General features: G+C 52.2%; 6 protein-coding genes across 6 annotated transcripts; 3 read left to right on the top strand and 3 right to left on the bottom strand.

The window, feature by feature from the left end:
- Positions 1-880: 880 nt before the first annotated feature.
- On the top strand, positions 881-2,110 carry T310_0945 (Uncharacterized protein; the record flags this gene model as incomplete). The annotated part of the gene is made up of 2 exons (XM_013476238.1): positions 881-1,021; positions 1,100-2,110. 2 exons carry the CDS (start codon positions 881-883, stop codon positions 2,108-2,110), a joined length of 1,152 nt encoding a protein of 383 aa, XP_013331692.1.
- Positions 2,111-2,708: 598 nt separating this feature from the next.
- T310_0944 (F-box domain protein) lies at positions 2,709-4,271 on the bottom strand (the record flags this gene model as incomplete). The annotated part of the gene is made up of 1 exon (XM_013476237.1): positions 2,709-4,271. One exon carries the CDS (start codon positions 4,269-4,271, stop codon positions 2,709-2,711), a length of 1,563 nt encoding a protein of 520 aa, XP_013331691.1.
- A 397-nt stretch (positions 4,272-4,668) lies between these two features.
- Positions 4,669-6,238, top strand: T310_0943 (Disulfide isomerase; the record flags this gene model as incomplete). Its single annotated transcript, XM_013476236.1, has 4 exons — positions 4,669-4,818; positions 4,873-4,880; positions 4,961-6,007; positions 6,037-6,238. The coding sequence occupies 4 exons, from the start codon at positions 4,669-4,671 to the stop codon at positions 6,236-6,238; spliced, it is 1,407 nt and encodes a 468-aa protein (XP_013331690.1).
- Positions 6,239-6,716: 478 nt separating this feature from the next.
- On the bottom strand, positions 6,717-10,665 carry T310_0942 (Nucleolar ATPase Kre33; the record flags this gene model as incomplete). The annotated part of the gene is made up of 3 exons (XM_013476235.1): positions 6,717-6,921; positions 7,011-10,101; positions 10,323-10,665. The coding sequence occupies 3 exons, from the start codon at positions 10,663-10,665 to the stop codon at positions 6,717-6,719; spliced, it is 3,639 nt and encodes a 1,212-aa protein (XP_013331689.1).
- A 645-nt stretch (positions 10,666-11,310) lies between these two features.
- On the top strand, positions 11,311-14,628 carry T310_0941 (Capsular associated protein; the record flags this gene model as incomplete). Its single annotated transcript, XM_013476234.1, has 7 exons — positions 11,311-11,351; positions 11,444-11,562; positions 11,636-11,868; positions 11,931-12,311; positions 12,382-12,537; positions 12,592-13,022; positions 13,077-14,628. The coding sequence occupies 7 exons, from the start codon at positions 11,311-11,313 to the stop codon at positions 14,626-14,628; spliced, it is 2,913 nt and encodes a 970-aa protein (XP_013331688.1).
- An 813-nt stretch (positions 14,629-15,441) lies between these two features.
- Positions 15,442-16,704, bottom strand: T310_0940 (Endo-1,3(4)-beta-glucanase; the record flags this gene model as incomplete). The annotated part of the gene is made up of 4 exons (XM_013476233.1): positions 15,442-15,690; positions 15,748-16,171; positions 16,242-16,480; positions 16,582-16,704. The coding sequence occupies 4 exons, from the start codon at positions 16,702-16,704 to the stop codon at positions 15,442-15,444; spliced, it is 1,035 nt and encodes a 344-aa protein (XP_013331687.1).
- Positions 16,705-17,701: the final 997 nt, after the last annotated feature.

Below are 17,701 nucleotides of genomic sequence, written 5' to 3'. Positions count from 1 at the left end.
GATATACTTAGTCCGTCGACATTTTTCCTTACTTGAATCACAAAATTCCTTCAAATAGACGTCCAATTGCTCTCTTAGTTTGGTTCGTTTTATGCTCTGCTGCTGGTTAAGTGTAGTTGGGTGGAAGGGAATGCTTGGGCTCCATATTTGATAATCTCGGGAAGACTGCATCTAGACGGCTTGATCTAGGGGAATAAGAGGGGATGAGGAGAATATTTTTTTTCTCTGCGCTGTGGCATTCCTAATAAGAGATTCGGACAAAGCAGAGTATATATATGGCCATCTGCAGTAAATGACCATTGCTAATCCTGCCAGATGGCAAGGCTCCCTGTGAGTTGGTGCAAACGCACGCAAGACACGTGAAACCACTTTCCTGCTAGGTGCCCAAGCACCTGTCGTTTCCAATCTTGGGAAGGTAGTGACTGTTTACTTCCAATTAACTGAATGTGTCTGGACTGGCATCTCCTTTCGTCTCAGGTGACATTCTTCTGCAGTGAATGACTGAACTACAGTTACTACCATCAGCCCTCAATTCACACTGTCCTCAACACATATCCAGTTAGACTGTAAATGCCTGACGGCTGTTTCCTTCTATTCTGGGAGTTGAGCAATCATCGCCGAGACAACTCACTTCCCTTGTGGTTTCCCAGGCTCGGCAATATCGCAGTCTGGTCTCTTCCACCTACTCTCTAGACAAATTCTATTGTCTTCAGATATCTATTGATGTAAGGGAGGCAGAAATATCTTGAAAATAACCTTCCACTCTGTCTTTGATTTTGCTTGTCTTTATGTGTGACCATTCAGCTCTTTCTGTCAAGACGTTGACTGTCCTGCCGTCATAAAGAGGACTAAGAGGACCCGATTACATCGAGAACTGAAAATGGTCAATTATTACGAAATCCTGGGCGTCGCCCAGAATGCGTCTCTCAAAGATATCAACAGCGCCTACAAGAAGCTCGCCCTCAAATACCATCCTGATAAGGCTGGCGGTGAAACAAGCGCTGTGGCGCAGTTTCGGAAGGTCTGCAATGTCCCTAGCTCAATATGCATAGCTTCTTCCTCTCTCTGAGCTTTGCAGTTCTGATTCAGGCGTTTATAGATACTAGAAGCGATCGAAGTCCTCCGTGATCCTATCAAACGCGAGTTGCATGACAATTACATCAACGCTAACAGGCCCACGTATATAATTCCCCAATTCAGGACTTATGAAAATGTTCCTGATGGATGGCCACTGTGGGATGCGTGGTATGAAGAAGATGCGAAATGGAGACGCGAGGAAGAAGAGCGGGAGCGTGAAGAGGAAAGACGGAAAATGGAAGAGGAGAAACGACGCAAGCTTGAGCGTGAAGCTCAGCGCCGGAGAGAAGAGGAGGCACGAGCCAGGCGTATGGAAGCCATGAGAGCTCGCGTGCTTCGTGACGAAGAAGAAATGAAACAGGAAGAGAGAGAGCAGAATGAGGCATATACAGAGGACTCGGTCTCATGCTCAGAAAGCAATGAAGAATTCCTGGGACCTGATCATCCTGCAGATGATGAAAGCTCCGATTACAGTGGCAGGATTGAAATTAGAATCGCAGACTTCGACGAAAGAGGTGCGAAAAGCCACTCCGGCTTTGACAATTCCCTGCAGGATGACACAGATGACGAGGACAGCAAAGAAGAAGAAAAGCAACGTGTCAGGTGTGACGACTCTGCCAGCTTTTCTACAGTTGAAACAAGTAACACTAGGGGTGATAACCAACAAAGTGAGCCAGACACTAACCTCGGCCCTCTTCTCGAAACCCTGGTTCCTTTCTTTCGGTACAAACTCGCTGACCCCAACGGTCGCTACAATATCAACGACCTCCATGTTGAAATGACCGGCTTCGTCCTGGAATCGCTCCAGGGCTGGTTCGAGGAGCAGCGTCAGGGCTTCCCAGGGGCGGAGCCAACCGAGGTGGCCAATTTTGCAAATGGACCAGACACCTGTCGTCACCTGGGACGTTGGAAGAAGACATTTGACGTCGAAGAGTGCGATGTTTGTCAGCGCTGGCTGCCGATTTACATGTTGACGTGTCAAAGCTGTGGAGCTAGGGCATGTGTCAGCTGCAAATATCACAAGCCGGCGTGACAGAGAAATCAGTGGGATTGATTGATTGGCTCTGTGCGTTTTTGAATGAATGGCTTTCCAAAAGAGGTAAAGATGGACGTACTGAAAGAATGATATCCCAGAGAACATGCTTCATGTGGATATACTGCTCTATTACTGATGTGGGCACAAGTTATGTGAACAGGGAAATACTGATTGATACACCTCTTTTTTTTAATCCTCTGCTTTTTACTTTCTTTTATGAATTTGGCTGGCGTCACAGACGATGAATGTATGAGTTCTTACGACAGGTTACAATAATAATTCAACAGTGGATTTTATTCTCTATCTATCCCAGAAAGTCTACCTTCTACAGGAATTCTGCCGTAAAAACTTCTCTTCTTTTGCGAAGTGTAAGCTGATATTGGACGTTTGAAATCAGTAATGGACAGAGCCTGATCGGTAATGAAGTAATATCGACATTTCTTTCGTGGAAGTATATGTACATGTACATACATATACCCGATACCGACGGCTAGATAAATATACATAGTTACTATGTCCGTCTCTACATCAACCATCTATCTATCTATCGGCTATCCATCTACCTATTTATCAGATAGATCGACAGCTAATCAAATCAAAACCGATATACGACGAGTTCTCCACTGTCGTTCTCACCGACAACGAATCTCTCGTCGCCGCAGATTTTCCCCTTCTCGGAGAGCGCGGCGCTAGCGGTGTCGCTCAGCGTGGTCTCGGAGTGAGGGGTGCGGATCGTCAAGGCTAATCGCGCTGAGAATTTCCCTTCTTCCGAGACGCTGCTATGGCAGTATCGGAGATAGAATGACACCTGGGCGTCCTTGTCGGTCGCCTCGTACACGCCCAGGTACCAAGGGAGGTGGCCTGTCATTGACAGAGGAGGGATCTCCATGCAGCTGTTTCCACGGTACGGGGGAAAAACCACGCCCGCATCGCGGCGCCAGCATGGCCCGTGTCCGATGAAAGGTATGCTGGTCGTCTGAACTCGGCATGTCCATTCCAGAGGGTTGTAGGAGTTGCGGCCGATGGGAGACCCGGTATAGGTGACTTCGGTGATGTCTACCGTTTTTGCTTCGCTGTTGATGTCCAGTCTCATGATGGCCGGTGAGCCCCTCTGTCGAACGGAGTAAAAGCCCAGTTCTCGGAAGCTGAAGCGGGCGACGATCGTAGGGCCTTCATCTCCAAATGCATCTCTCATTCGACCGGTTGGATCCAGGGACGGTCGGTAGGAAGACGCTTTGGAGATGTCCCAGACAAACAGTGACTCAATGGGAGCGTCCTCGTCGGCAGTGTAAAGACTGCGGTTGGGCTGCCACGCATAGATGGTATAGTAATTTTTACTATGTGCGGAGAAAAAGCGATCCCTCTCGCCCAGTGGATGGCCAAGGAACATGATTTTCCACTCGTTGCGGAAAATAATATCCCAGCCTCGACCATACTTGTACAAGTCAAAAGATGTAGCAAAGTGACGGTGCACACCGTCGCTGTCGTTCAGCCAGTGGAAGGCCTCCGGCTCTGCCCACTCAATAACCAAAAGTCTGTCCTGCAGACGAATTCGTCGAATGACTTTATCGGTGAGTACGAATGGAACCATGAATGTTTCCCCCGTCTCTAAATCCAAGAGCACGAGGCTCCGGTCTTCTTCGCTGGGAAAGACCACGAGCCCGTCTTCATATGTCCAAAAGGCATGCTTAAACATTAATTCTCCCCACTCGGGATAATGGCTGGAATGGTGATCCCACGGCATCACCTGGAATAACTGCAGGGAGCCAAGGGCGAATTCTCCGCATAGTCGGAACTTCTGAACTGAACGAGGTTTGCCACGGGCCAGATGGTAGTATCTGGCAGCGACCTGATCGAACGTATTCCGCCAAAAGCGAATGTTACCTTCTGATGTCAAATCCGGATTATCGAATGCGCCATCCTGCGCCAGCTTTCTCACCTCTCTTGCCCGGGGAAATGTCCGCTTCAGCAACGGAACGAGGCTTCGGGGGTTCCCAAAGGCATCGGACCAGGATCGGGAGACACGACGGCAACGAACCACATCCACGGGGTCAAGATAACTTAGAATCATGTGAAAGAGCTCTTCCGGTAGAAATGGGATGTCCTTTGTCTGGACAGGACATTGTCTCGTTGCTGTCTCATCTGTCTCCGCGGCCATTGCCTCTGCGGGGGAGCTCCTGGCGGGAGAGATTGATGGGGAATCATGAGAGGCGTTGATATTCGGTATGTGGCGTTAGCGGCATATGTTCATCAGTAAAGTATGAACTCTTTTCGCTAAGAAAAAGCCCTTGCAGGAGGATCTGAAGCGATGGTGGAAGGATCAATCAAGATTATCTTCCTGTTTGCATCAAAGTTAAGGTTCCCCGCAGTTCTCCGATCAGCTGCCAAGAGCTTCAGGACACCTTGCTCTAAGCTCGAGACAGACTGATAAAGGCCACGCATACCTCAAGGTATCGAGCGTATTTCTGACAGCTATGAACTCGTGATGAATATCTAGCTTGACATAGCTCCGTATTGATCGACTAACGGCTTTACTCTCATTTTTCCTTGCCAGAATGCACAGCAATCTCGCGTTGGCACTGCTTGCCTCCCTCTTGGGAGTGCTGCCAACAGCCAGCGCAAATCTGTATACTAAGAACTCTCCTGTTTTGCAGGTCGATCACAAGACCTACGATTCGCTGATTGCCAAATCAAACTATACTTCTGTAAGATACCTAACTCCCCGTGTTGAATGCTCTGGCTAACTCTGATATACACAGATTGTAGAGTAAGATGCCGCTCCCTTCTCTATCTTCCCCTGAAACGCGCGCCCCCGTCCTAGCTATTGACATTGACACATTATCTCAGATTCTATGCCCCATGGTGCGGTCACTGCCAGAATCTGAAGCCGGCGTATGAGAAGGTAGCCAAAAACCTGGAGGGCCTGGCCAAAGTAGCCGCCGTCAACTGCGACGATGACGCAAACAAACCGTTCTGCGGGCAGATGGGCATCCAAGGGTTCCCGACGCTGAAGATCGTAACCCCTTCCAAGAAGCCCGGCAAGCCGCGGGTGGAAGACTACCAAGGCCCGAGGAGCGCAAAAGCTATAGTGGATGCGGTGGTGGAACGGATTCCGAACCACGTCAAGAGGCTCACGGACAAGGACTTCCAGGCCTGGCTATCCGAGGATGACAAGCCCAAGGCCATCCTGTTTACAGAGAAGGGGACTACCAGTGCTCTTCTGCGATCTCTGGCGATCGATTTCCTGGGAGGGATCAAGTTCGCTCAGATCCGCAACAAGGAATCCGGCGCGGTGGAGAAGTTCGGGATCACCTCGTTCCCAACGCTGATTCTCCTTCCTGGCGGTGAGGCGGAGCCGGTCGTCTATGAGGGGGAACTGAAGAAGAAGCCCATGGTGGAGTTTCTCAGTCAGGCTGCGCAACCCAACCCCGATCCGGCTCCTGCCTCTACGTCTAAGGCATCTAAGAAGTCCTCCACTAGCTCGACCTCGTCTGTCGTTCGCGGGAACGCCAAGCCAACCCAGTCAACGGAGCCCATCGTTGACGTCCCTGAGGATGAGAAGCCGGCTCAGGTGCCAGTCAAGGCACCTGAGCTCGACCAGCTCCCTACCTATGAAGCTCTCGAATCAACCTGCCTGACCTCCAAGTCCGGCACCTGCGTCCTGGTGCTTCTTCCTGCGACCGAGTCACCCGACGCTGACCTCCCAGGCCCGGCGAAGGAAGCTCTGGCCAGCTCGTCGGAACTCGCACACAAGCTCTCGCAGCACCGCCTTCCTTTCTACAGCGTCCCTGCGATCAACACGGGATCCAAGACCTTACGGAACCAGCTTGGTCTTTCCGAGGAGACGGCAGTGGAGATCATCGCGCTAAACGGACGACGAGGCTGGTGGCGGCGGTACGAGCCTGCGGAAAAAGCGACTATAGAGTTGCTAAGATCGAGGCCTGGGTCGACGCGATCAGGCTAGGCGAAGGTCATAAGAACAAGTTGCCTGAGGGTGTCATCGTCGAAGAGAAGGACGAGGCGGAGAAGCAAGAGGAGGAAAAGCAAGAGGAGGAGAAGCAGGAGGAGGAGAAGCAGGAGGAGGAGGAGAAGAAGAAGGAAGAGGTTGAGCACGACGAGTTGTGACGAGACAAGCTTGTAATATTATGATTGTCAGGTTTATTTATTTTCATTCGGAGGGGGGCAAAAAAAATATCTAGGCATGGAACTAGGCTAGGAGTTCGTTAATTGCTATTGTTATTCATGTACCAAGTAAGGAACCATGACAGAACGTAGTCATTGAGTTCATCCTTTTATCCTCCTTAAATCTACTCATGTTTTCATAAGCCTGCATACGGACCTCATGACTTGAAGATGCAGTGACATAATACATCACACTTCATAGGATGGTGTATACCAAATGGATATATACATATACAGCCAACAGAAAGAAGGCTAAAGGCTAAAGCATCCAATGACATGCATGACGTGCCCAAATGCTCCTTTTCTTTTTTGTTTGCACCCTCATGAATAATACCACACCACACCGCACAACACCACACCATTCTTTTAAATGCAAAGGTCAAAGAAAAGAAATATGCCCCTTTTAAAGGGGATAATTTATTCATCCCCTCCTCTTCCCCTCTGTACCTTTCTTGATCTTCTTCTGGATCTTGGACTCGATTTCCTTCTCGTAGATCTCTCGCGCCGTCTCTCCCGCCTTGCGCTTTGCCGGCTTCGACGACTTGACGCTCACGGTCGATGCGCCTCCCTGACGGATCTGTTTCTCTGCTTCTTCCCAGGCTGCGTCCCCGTTCTCAATCTCGTATCTGTAGGCTGGAAATTAGCTGCACTGCTTTTTGCCAACGTGACAAACTGCAGTAGTAGTGATAGTATGGGTCTCTGGGGGTGTACTTACTGTTCTAGTGGGAGCGCATCAATTAACGCCCGTTGCTTCTCCCTTAGCTCCTCGTCGACTTGTTGTCCGCCTTCGCGAAGTTCCTCGTTCAGGTCCGCGTCTAGCGGCCGGAACCGTTCGTCAACCGCGTCATCGTCATGGGCCCCCGCGGCCTCCACTCCCACTGGCCGCTCCGGCGGCAGCGTCTCTGCAACCGCGCCTTCAACCACGGATCGGAAATACGTGGAGACCTTTCGAATGATCTTGATAAACATCGCCAAGAGCTGGGAGGATGGCAGATTCAACTCCTTTTCCAGGTCGTCGATGTTCTTCCGCTGGAGGCCTACCGCAAGGAGGATTGACTGCTGGACGCCGGAAAGGTTCACCTTGCCCTGGAGACGACCCAGGAAATAAAACTCGGCAATAGTCGGAATCATATCGAGGATGACATGGTAGTCGAGCATGTTGTTCGCGTAGCTGTCGAGGCGCTTGAGGTCGAATGGCGAGAATGCAGCATCCAGATCGGACTTGGTCAGCGGTGACGGGGCAAACGATGGATCCGATTTCGACCCTGCCGTGGCGGACTCGCAGATACTGAGAGAGAGAACCGAAGGGAATTCCTTGAACTGGTAGGAAAGAAGCGACAGGAAACGCTTGTGGAAATCCCTTGCAAACGCGCCGAGCCAGCTGCTGTCGCTCGAGCCCGTAGACAGTGCCCGAAGCATCACGCACGAATGCTCACCCGTCAGCTCGTTGGGAGTCTGACGAAGGTAAACGGGTGCGAAGGCCGCACGTTTCCAGAACTTGTGGAGAGATGGCGTCAGGCCATAGCTAACTCCGATGTAGTCAAGAGAGTCCGGCCGTCGTTCAGATAGCTTGGTAAAGAGCGGAGGCATGGAATGGATGTCCCGGACATGGATGTTGTCATCCAAGAGATTGGCATTCTCGAGTTCTTCGTCCGTGACTCGGACCATTTCTTCAGACGGATACGTAGCATTCTCATCCAAGCTCATGAACTTGCCTTCATAGAAGTCGATCAAGAGTTCCAACGCGCGGGATCCGTAGCCCATGTTCAGATAGTCCGGGTTCGTGGCGATCCGCACGATTCGGGCTCCTGAAAGAGAGGCAAAGTCTTCGTCTTGGAACTGCTGACTGACCAGCCAGGGAATCAGGTCACCGCCCGCTCGTTGACCCCGACTGAGGCTGTTGAGGACACTCTCCCGACTGATGCGTCCCTCCAACGCGACTTGGATGACACACAGCGGCTCTGGCAACTTGGTCGCATCCTCATCGATCGGTGGGACGAGGACGAAAAGCTGGTGGGCGGGAGCGTCGCTCATCAACTGGAGATCATTCGGCGAATTCTTGTAATGACTGGCTACATACAGAGCCATCATTTGTTGGAGGAATTTCTCGGACACAGGGTGGAACGAGAACAGGGTATCTCGGTTCACGTAAAGGAGTTGACACTGGGACGGATGGGGAGTGCCCTGCGTGTTCATCTTCGACTTCGGAAGCGTCGCATCCAGGCAAAGAAGTTTGTTCAACCACTTCTCCACAGCATCGCCAGGAGCATATCGGATCGGTTCCGACAGGGTGATCTCTCTCAACGTCCGGCCGCCGACGCCTTTTTCTCCATTCTTGGTCGGCTTACCCGTTGCCCGATCGGCAATATCGGTGTCATCCGGTGCGTTCTTCACTCCTCGTGCCTGCTCTCGGAGCTGTTGGATGAGTTTCAGCGAGAGGGACCGACCCGTGCCCTCGTATCCGTTGATTGTCGAAGCCATAAACACGAGATAGGGCCCGAGAAGCTTCCGCACCAGGGGCAATGGGATCGCGGCTGCCTCATCGATGACAAGGAGCTCCGCTTGCCCCAATACGTAGGCGTCCTGAGGCTGGATGTACTGGATGGTCTGACGGTGGTTGCGGTGAATGTTGACCCGGACAATAGCCTTGTTGAATGCTGGGTTGGTCGATTGGAGGATGGTATAGTCGACGTGGTCGAGGTATCCCAGGGCGTCAAATCCCTTGAATACAAACTCGAATAGCGTTTTCAAGTTTTCCGGGCTGGGGGATGTGACGAAGATGTTGCTGTATCCGTGGGCCACGGCGGCGGCAATCGCCACCCCCAGGGCGGCCGATTTTCCACGTCCTCGAGCCGCCGTTAGAGTGACAGTACTCCGCAATGTCTTCTCGGCAATCGCGTCGACGAAGGTGAGGAGCGCCTTGGCCTGATCGACCGTTCTCGCGAGGGTGATCAACGAACCCACCGGCTGCGAGTCCGCCAGACTGTCCTTGATCTCCTGCAGCTCTTTCTGCGCGCCCGATTTGCCTTCCTCGGTGGGATCAGGGGGTGGAAGGGGTTTGACGTTCTTCCCGCCCGAAATGGGCAACACGTTCAGCTCGTCATCCACCACCAGACACGACTCGCAGCTTCCCAGGGACAGAATGAATCGTTCGTTAAACCGGGCGACCACATCGTTGTGAGCTTCAGTGCGGTAGCGAGAGTGGATGTCCATGGACAAGGTATAGAGCTGCTTGAGACTCTTCATTCCCTTGAGCAGGAGGAGCACGAGACCACCACCTTCGACGGTCTCGATGGTCCGGGCCAGCAGGTTCGGCGTGATGGCTTCGAAATCCTGAAGAATGCACATTCCGTATGTGTTTCCCAAGATCTTGTCGGTCTCCTTGTAGTAGACATAGCGAATCTGGTTCAAGCTGATGAAGAGCTCGAACGGGTCCTCCTGGTTGGGCTCGCGAAGGCCTCGCTTGATCTCCTTCTTGATCTTCGCCTCGCGCTTCTTGCGATGACTGCTGAACCCGAGGAGCTCCTTCTTGTACGCCCAGAGAACGGATTTGTTCTGCTTGACATCGACGCTGGTCATGATATAGTGGAGGTGGACAATGACATCCTTGGCGCGGTCGCCCACCACCACGAAGAAGCTTCGCTTCTTCTCCTGCACGCCATTTCGGATCAGCGCTGGGATGCGCGAGTCGATTGCCTTGCGCGGCATGTTGCTCTCCTTGCTAGATTTGCGAAATCCTCCAAGCGCGACACGATGCCGATTGTTTCCACAGGTCCCTCCGGGCACGAGGCCAGGAACGGGAAGGACTGACGCTCAACCCGCGGCAGGCTCAGAAGACGCGTTGGAATGATCCCTAAAGGTGCCTCATAAAACCGGAAAAGAGTCACCGGGACCGCTCGCCACTCCGGGCTGGTGCTGTCGGCAGGAGCTCCAGCAAGAACTGCCTTTCACTGTGTCCCGACAAAAATTCATCTCGATTATTTTTTTTTGGTCGAACTGCCGCTGGTCACCGCCTGCAGGCACTCACCGCCTGGAGCAGAATCGGGCAGGATGATTGGTGCGACTCGATCGAGGAGGGCATCGCGTGATTGGCTCCGTTTCTTGACGGGGGAAGCTTCGTTTCTTTTTTCCGGTGGGGCGAGTCTTGGCAGGCAGAACAGTAAATCCGGGCCTGTCAACAGTGCAAGCAGCACCACGTCAGACGAATACGACAGGAGATGGAAAAGACGAGAGTCGAGGAGCGCTGGTCGTGTCCCTTTGCACCATTTGGGCTCTGCAATGAATCGTAATAGGTCTGATTGATTGACTGATAACGTAGAAAGCGGCATCATCAACAACGACAAACACATGGATGGTTTGTTGGCTGCCATTTCGGGCAACGGGCGTTCCGCTGCACTGACGCGTGCGCAGCTCATGCAGCGGTCCACCAATTGCAGCGACTATCCCGCCCGCCACGCAGCCGTCATCAGTGCCTTCCGCGTGCAGCAGACTCCCACAGCCTCGATCAGGAACAAAGCAGCAATCCCGTTCGGAGTTCCTTAGGGGTTTGCACGCAAGCACTCAGTAATAATAATGGCCGGGTCCGGTGCTCGGTATTGCGCCACCATCGTGAGCGCCAGGCTGATGCCCGTTATATACCTACCCCCTGCGCCTGCGGAGCTGCTCCTCTCCTGGATCCATCCTGGTGCCTGGCTGGCGGATTAATTGCGATTTTCTTCAAGTTGACGTCGTCCGTTCCCCACTGATAAACGTGGGCAGCTCCGCAGTTCAATCACTTGCCTCCTACCGGCTACGCTCCTTGAACCACCCTCCGCGTCTGCCGTGCCTACCTCGATGCGTTCGCGGGTGCCACTCCGCCAGTAGCGAAGTACTAAGACGTAGCTGTGTCCCATCCGGTCGCTCTCCCTCATCCGTTCTTTGCCCGTCGAACCTGGCATGCGGCGCAAAATGACCGGACTTGAATCGTCGCTATAACAGAATGGCTGCTGGATGATCGTACGATTTGGGACTGGACCATGGCGATTTCCAAGGAAAACGTCTCGAGAATCTCCGTTGGGTATGCGGATCCAATTATCCCCCGCACATCGGCCATCTCGATCCATGTCTAGAGTACTAACGCGAGTTCCCTCCAAGCCTCTTCTTTCTCAGCGTCATATTCCTTTCCGCTTCTTATGACACGACCTTTGTCTTTGGTGAGCCTTTTGTCGCTCCCATCCGCCATTATGGCCAAGCTGACCCGCTGAACAGATCGTCCGGTGCATTCGGCGGTATTTTCGTGCTTCATTGCCGGGATAAGCCTTCTGCTCCTGGCTAAATACTATCCGTACATCTTCGAAGCAGATTCGGGCTCGCAGACCTATGTCTCGATCCCGCTCACGGAGACGTCCGAACGTTCGACGGCCCGGACATCCTTCCCCGATCCTCCCAGAGAGAAAGGCACTTTGAATGTCAAAGGGATCCGCGTCTGGACGTCCTGGGTTCTGCTTGCCGTGTCGTGTTTTCTGCTGTGCATCCGTGTCGAGCTATTTCGTCAGATCACCCTCAATAATGAATGCTCTCGGCCGGGATATGCAGTAAGCCCTTGCTCCCGCAGATAAACGTGTCGAAAGATGGTTGTTGACATGGGCGTGTGTAGAGTGGGATCCCTTTTCTAATCTCGCTTTACGATTATGTGCGGCATGAAAGAAGCAAGACGGTCAAGCGCGATTCCGGTCCGGTGCGAACAATCTTCAAACCCTTCCGTTTCCTCCTGCGAAGTAGTCTGCGCTATGTGGTTCCAGCAGCGCTGCTCATGGTTTCCGGTCTTCTGGTGTCGTCTTTTCATGATGGCCGCAACTTAACGTACATTTGTCCTATAGTCACCAAACTAGCCCTCCGCATACGAACGTTTAAGATCCTGTGCCTGGTGTTGGATACCCTTCTCCTGATCTGTGCTGCGGAGCTCTTGGGCACAGTGAGGCATTCCAAACTCAGCAGAGGAAGGGAGGCGCCGATAGAATGGGGGGTTGGATTGCTTGTAAGTTGGATTCGAATTGGAATACGCTTAAATCAATCCCATCATGTGCATTGACCAAAACTGAGAAAAGGGTGTTGTCGTCTTTTGGACGATCGTCGGCATCGTGGCGCTAATTGCTCTCCCGGAACATCGAGCATGGATGCTTTCCGCGAGTTCGCACTATTATCGAGCTGTCTTGGCGCAGTCTATGTTTGTGACGCTGCTCTGCGCAACGGCTATTATACTCGTGAGTGTCCAATAATGGGATCTATGTTTTGAGTCACGACTGAGACGCAGCTAGATTCCCCGCTATGGCATCCTAGGACTATCCATGTCCACCGCCTTTGTGGCCATCTATCTGTCTCTGATATCGATTATGTTGACCGGAGACCATCCCTTTCCAAATATTTCCGTTCCCTTGACCATCACCGCTCTCGTCACGCTCTCTGCTAGTGCTGCTTTATTTGTTAGCGCAAACGCGATATCCGAAGATGAGCCTCTGGTGTCCTCTTCTGCGACTTTCTGGTTGCTGAAGGCGGTGTTCCTTTTGTTCGGGTTTGGGTTGATTGTGGCGTGTATTCAAACAAACCATCCAAAACTGCTACCAATCGACCTGCTCATTTACAACGGTAGGTCGCAGCACGATCTGTGGCTGATTCAGGCCAAAACTAGCACCAATCTCGAAGAGGCTGTTTTGGAATACAGGCATCGGTACAAACAACATCCTCCACCGTAAGTCATCCGGAATAAATTTGACGATAAGAAACTATGCTGATCTGGGGACAGAGGCTTTGACAAGTGGTACGAATATGCAACCAGCCGATCGTCGCTGGTTATCGAAGACTTTGATCAGATATACTCTGATCTCCTGCCATTCCGAGCATTGACGCCTCAGCAACTGAGGAAACTAACTCATGAATTGGTCACGAACCCCTTCAATGATGTGGCAGCAATCAGTATCCGCAACGGTACTGCTCGAGTCCAGGAGGACATCAAACCTACTCACGCGTGGATGGTTGAAGCAGCGGCGAAGATGATTGAGCCTTTTGTCGAACACCTGCCAGATATGGATATACCCCTCAACCTCAACGACGAGCCTCGGGTGGTGGTGCCCTGGGAGGTTATGTCGCAGATGAAAAATGAGGCCAAGTCGGTGACTGCTCTCCCCGAGGAAGATATTCTCAACGGCTGGTCGATCGATCGACAAGCTGGATGGGGTCCCATTGAACCGGTGGACCAGACGCCGTATAGCGTGTTCACGGATTGGGCTTTTACAAATATATGGGATCTGGTCAGTCGCATCTGCCCTCCGTCCTCGAAAGCTCGGACGACGCGGGTGTGGGACCGACATAATCTATGTGTGAGCTGTGTGCGGCCGCATTCTATGGGCCAATTTGTGTCGGATTGGGACTTGGCTGCGGATATATGCCATCAGCCTGACCTGGCCCATCTGCACGGGTTTTTCATCTCCCCTTCATCCTTCAAGGCCTCGCAGCAGCTGGTTCCGCTTTTCAGCCAGAGCAGTGTGCGGGGATTCGGAGACATCTTATTCCCAAGCCCGTGGAATTATGTTGACAAAGTGGAATATGCGCCGTCGGACGAGCACCCGGACCCGGAGTATGCGGACAAAGAGGACACTCTTTTCTGGATCGGCGCAACGACAGAAGGCATGAGCATCAACGGAGAATGGAAAGGCATGACGCGACAGCGATTTTCTCATCTGATGAATAACAATACGTTTAGCAAGGTGTCGATGCTGATGCGCCCGGGGAAGAACCAGAGCTACGAGTATCGGATCATGGATGGAACGGCGCCGTGGAAGGAGTTTGGCCTCAGCACCAACGTGCACATTGCCGAACCTCCAATACGATGTGTGGACTGCGAGGTCCAGGAGCAGGAGCTGCATACGGTGGGGCGGATGGATTTCCAGGACCACTGGAAGTACCGGTATCTATTCGACATGGACGGGGCGGGATTCAGCGGACGCTTTCACGCGTTCCTGCAGAGTTACAGCCTGCCGTTCAAGACGGCGCTCTTCCGGCAGTGGTTCGACTCGCGCATTACGGCGTGGCGGCACTTTGTGCCGCAGGATCTGCGGCTGCACGATGTGTGGAGCACGCTGGCGTACTTTTCGGGGGTCAGCGTGGAGAAGGACGAGGAGACGATCAACCTGATGGTGCCTCACCACACGGAGGGGGTATGGATCGCGGAGGAGGGACGCAAATGGGCGCAGCAAGCGCTGCGGAAGGAAGACATGGAGATATACTTTTTCCGACTACTGCTGGAATGGGGGCGTTTGACGGATGATTTGAGGGATCAATTGGGGTTCAAACTGTAATCGTCTCTTATACATATGTATAGACCAAGCATGTACACATGTATGTATGTACATGCCATTGCTGGCGTTTTTACCTACTGTACTGGACTTGGATAATGTATATACTTTAACTATTGTGGCTGAATGATGATGATAAATAGTACTGACAGGACCAAACACACGTATAATGGATTGATTGATTGATTGATTGATTGATCGATCGATCGATTCATTCATTTTTGATTCAGCGAGCGAGTGGGGGTATACGGGTATCTACATAGCGAGATATAGTACTGTAACCAGTATGTACTCAGTACAGTACTCAGTGGGGATGATGGGTGGGATTGTTTGGAAGTTGGAAGAAGAAAAAGATGGATAAGATGGATTTCCAGAAGAAGAAGAAGAAAGCCAAAAAGAAGAAGAATATGTTCAGCAACAAAGGTTGGTAAGTACTGTACGTGTGTACAGTACGTACCAGAAACGAATGGAATATGTGAATCGAATCGAATGTGAATGTAAATGTGAATATGAATGTGAACGAGAAGTGGTGAAGGGGTGACGAAGAAGAAAAAGGGCGAAAAAAAAAGGGGGGGGCGAAAAATAATGTACAAATGTGAAAACAAAGCCAATCGGAATCCCAACCCTTGGTGTCGTCTGTTTCAAGTGCCCAGCACATGTACAATACATATACATATGTATGTATATCACGTGTATGTATGTATGTACATGTCCTCAGACTAGCTGAGTCACTCACTCACTCACTTGTCTGTCGTCCGTCGAGAGAGGGAGGGCTAGGCTAGGCTAGGCAGGCGAGGCCAGCCAGACAGAGTCTATCTACTGGTGACTGCGGACGGCCCGGCGGTTACGGCGCAGACGGCTAGATGTCGTCGCTGGCAGGGTCGCGTTGTGTGCGCTGGACCCGTTGTCCTCGTACACCTTCAGCGAGTTGATTGTCCAGTACGTCTCCGTGAATGCGGACGGGTTGTTCTGCACGTAGGCGTTGCAGGTGCTCGCCAGGGAGGCGCAGCTGCCCGATGACCAGACGTTGCCAGCCCAGTCGCCGCAGAAGGTGATGTCGAAGACCTAGAAGAACAGTTAGCAAATGACTGGATGAGATGAGATGAGTAGAGGACTGCGTACGATGTTCTGCGCAGTAAAGTGCGAGTCAATGTCGCAGTTGCCCTGGAACGCAGCGGCGGGCGTGCCCCAGCCAGACGGGTCTGGGCTGCCGCTGGTGATGTCGGACGGGATGCTTCCGCGGGGGAAGAACCAGATCTTGATGTAGTCGCTCGTCCATTCGGTCGCGTAGACGCCGCCGCCGATGGCGTTGAACCCGTCGCCGTACGACTGCGAAGACGTCGAGTCGATGCCGCACCCGGCGTTGTTGCTCTGGCCGGGGGCGTCGACGTAGCAGTTGGACGTCGACAGCGTGCCCGTGAAGCCCGAGTCGTTGATGGTGCAGCCGTCGCTCGTGTGCAGGGTCATGGCGTCGGTGGTCTGCTGGTTGACGCCTTCGATGATGTCGATCTCGCCGCCGTTCGGCCAGTTCGCGCCCACCGTCCAGCTGTTGAAATTAGCATACCACATATTATACATATGATGCAGTCAATAGTTCTGGACAGGACTTGACTTACAAAGCTGGCCAGCTCCCACACACCGAACCCGGCATGTGGGCCAGGTCCAGAATGATCAAGCCATGCGTGTACGTGTTGATGCTGGTCAGCCGGACGCTCTGACGGCCGGAACCGCTGGCGACGTTGGTGTGGTCAACCCCGATGTAGACCGAGTTGTTGGCATCGGCCGAGATCAGACCAGCGCTCTGCGCGGTGGCTTGATCCACGTAGGTGACATAGCCATTGGTGGGATCAGAACCCTAGATCCGTCAGCATAGGATGAACATCAGGATGTAAAAAAAAAAAGAAAGAAAGAAAGAAAATAAAAGAAAAGAAAAGAAAAAGGAAAAGAAAAACTTACAGTGAAAAAAGTCCACTTGCTGAAAAAGTCCATGCCATTTCCATAGTCGTCAGAGAGCACATAGCTCGCAGTACCGAGTTGGGCCAAAGCGGCCAGGCCGGAAAGGAGGGTAGTCGAACGCATCTTGACGGATATAATAAACACAAATGTCTTGAATTGAAATTGTTTCAAAACAAAACAATTGTGTTTGTTTGGTTTGGTTCTTGTTTCAGAAGGATAGGACGGAGATAAATACTGCACGGGGGTCCTCCGCACAAATCTCGCACAGCAAAGGAGTGAAGAAGGGAAGGATAAAGTCTGTAGAGCACCGGGCTCAAGCTGAAGGAGAACGTAAGAAGCCAGTCGACTCGACCTGCTGGCAGTGCTTCTTCTGGATGAGAAGGAAAGGGTGCGAATGGCTTGATTATGTAGACAGGCACCCACACCCTGGACCAGATCACCAGAAATTAAGGTAGTCTGATACCCCACAAGCCATGCAGCAGAAAAAAAAACAAGGCCATGCAGCACTGGCACATTCAGCCGGCCAACCTCATGGCTGGCCAGACTGGCCAGGGGCTGACCGCTGACCATATCGGATGAGTTGGAGCGTGAACACAGACAGGGTTCTGGAGTCTGGACAAGGGTGGGCCGACACTACTGTCACCAGATTGCCGAGCCAAAAGACGACCTGAGGCGGGAAAATACCGGGGTACAGGCTGGAGCCGATATAATAGGGCATGGGACCAGGGCGTCGAATGGAACGTTACGGGGGGGGGGGGGCTGTCAGATCGCGGTACGTGTAACTTGCGGGGAGGTAGTATCGACGAAGACTTATCAACAGATTTGTTCCCGAGTCCTGGCAGCAAATATTAAAGATCATTGGCCACGATCAGCTGGATCTTACAGATGTAGTCTTTTGAAACGAAACCATGTACCCCGCTGAACATACTGCGTAAAAAAAATCCCATTTGGAAAGGAAAACAGTGACCTAAATGGTCAGCGATGCCTGCTGGAGCAAACCCCATAACAGAACCCAATCTGTGTGTCTGCTTGCTATACGCCGTACCTTGGGTCCGCAGACGTATGCAGCCATTCCTCTCCGTCTGACAGATGCAGTGCCTACCTGTAATTCCTGACGATC

Source organism: Rasamsonia emersonii, assembly GCF_000968595.1.
Source record: "Rasamsonia emersonii CBS 393.64 chromosome Unknown ctg1118621759968, whole genome shotgun sequence".
NCBI classification, from domain to species: domain Eukaryota; kingdom Fungi; phylum Ascomycota; class Eurotiomycetes; order Eurotiales; family Trichocomaceae; genus Rasamsonia; species Rasamsonia emersonii.
The sequence above is the reverse complement of the archived record's forward strand: the minus strand, read 5'-3'. Positions and strand labels throughout refer to the sequence as shown.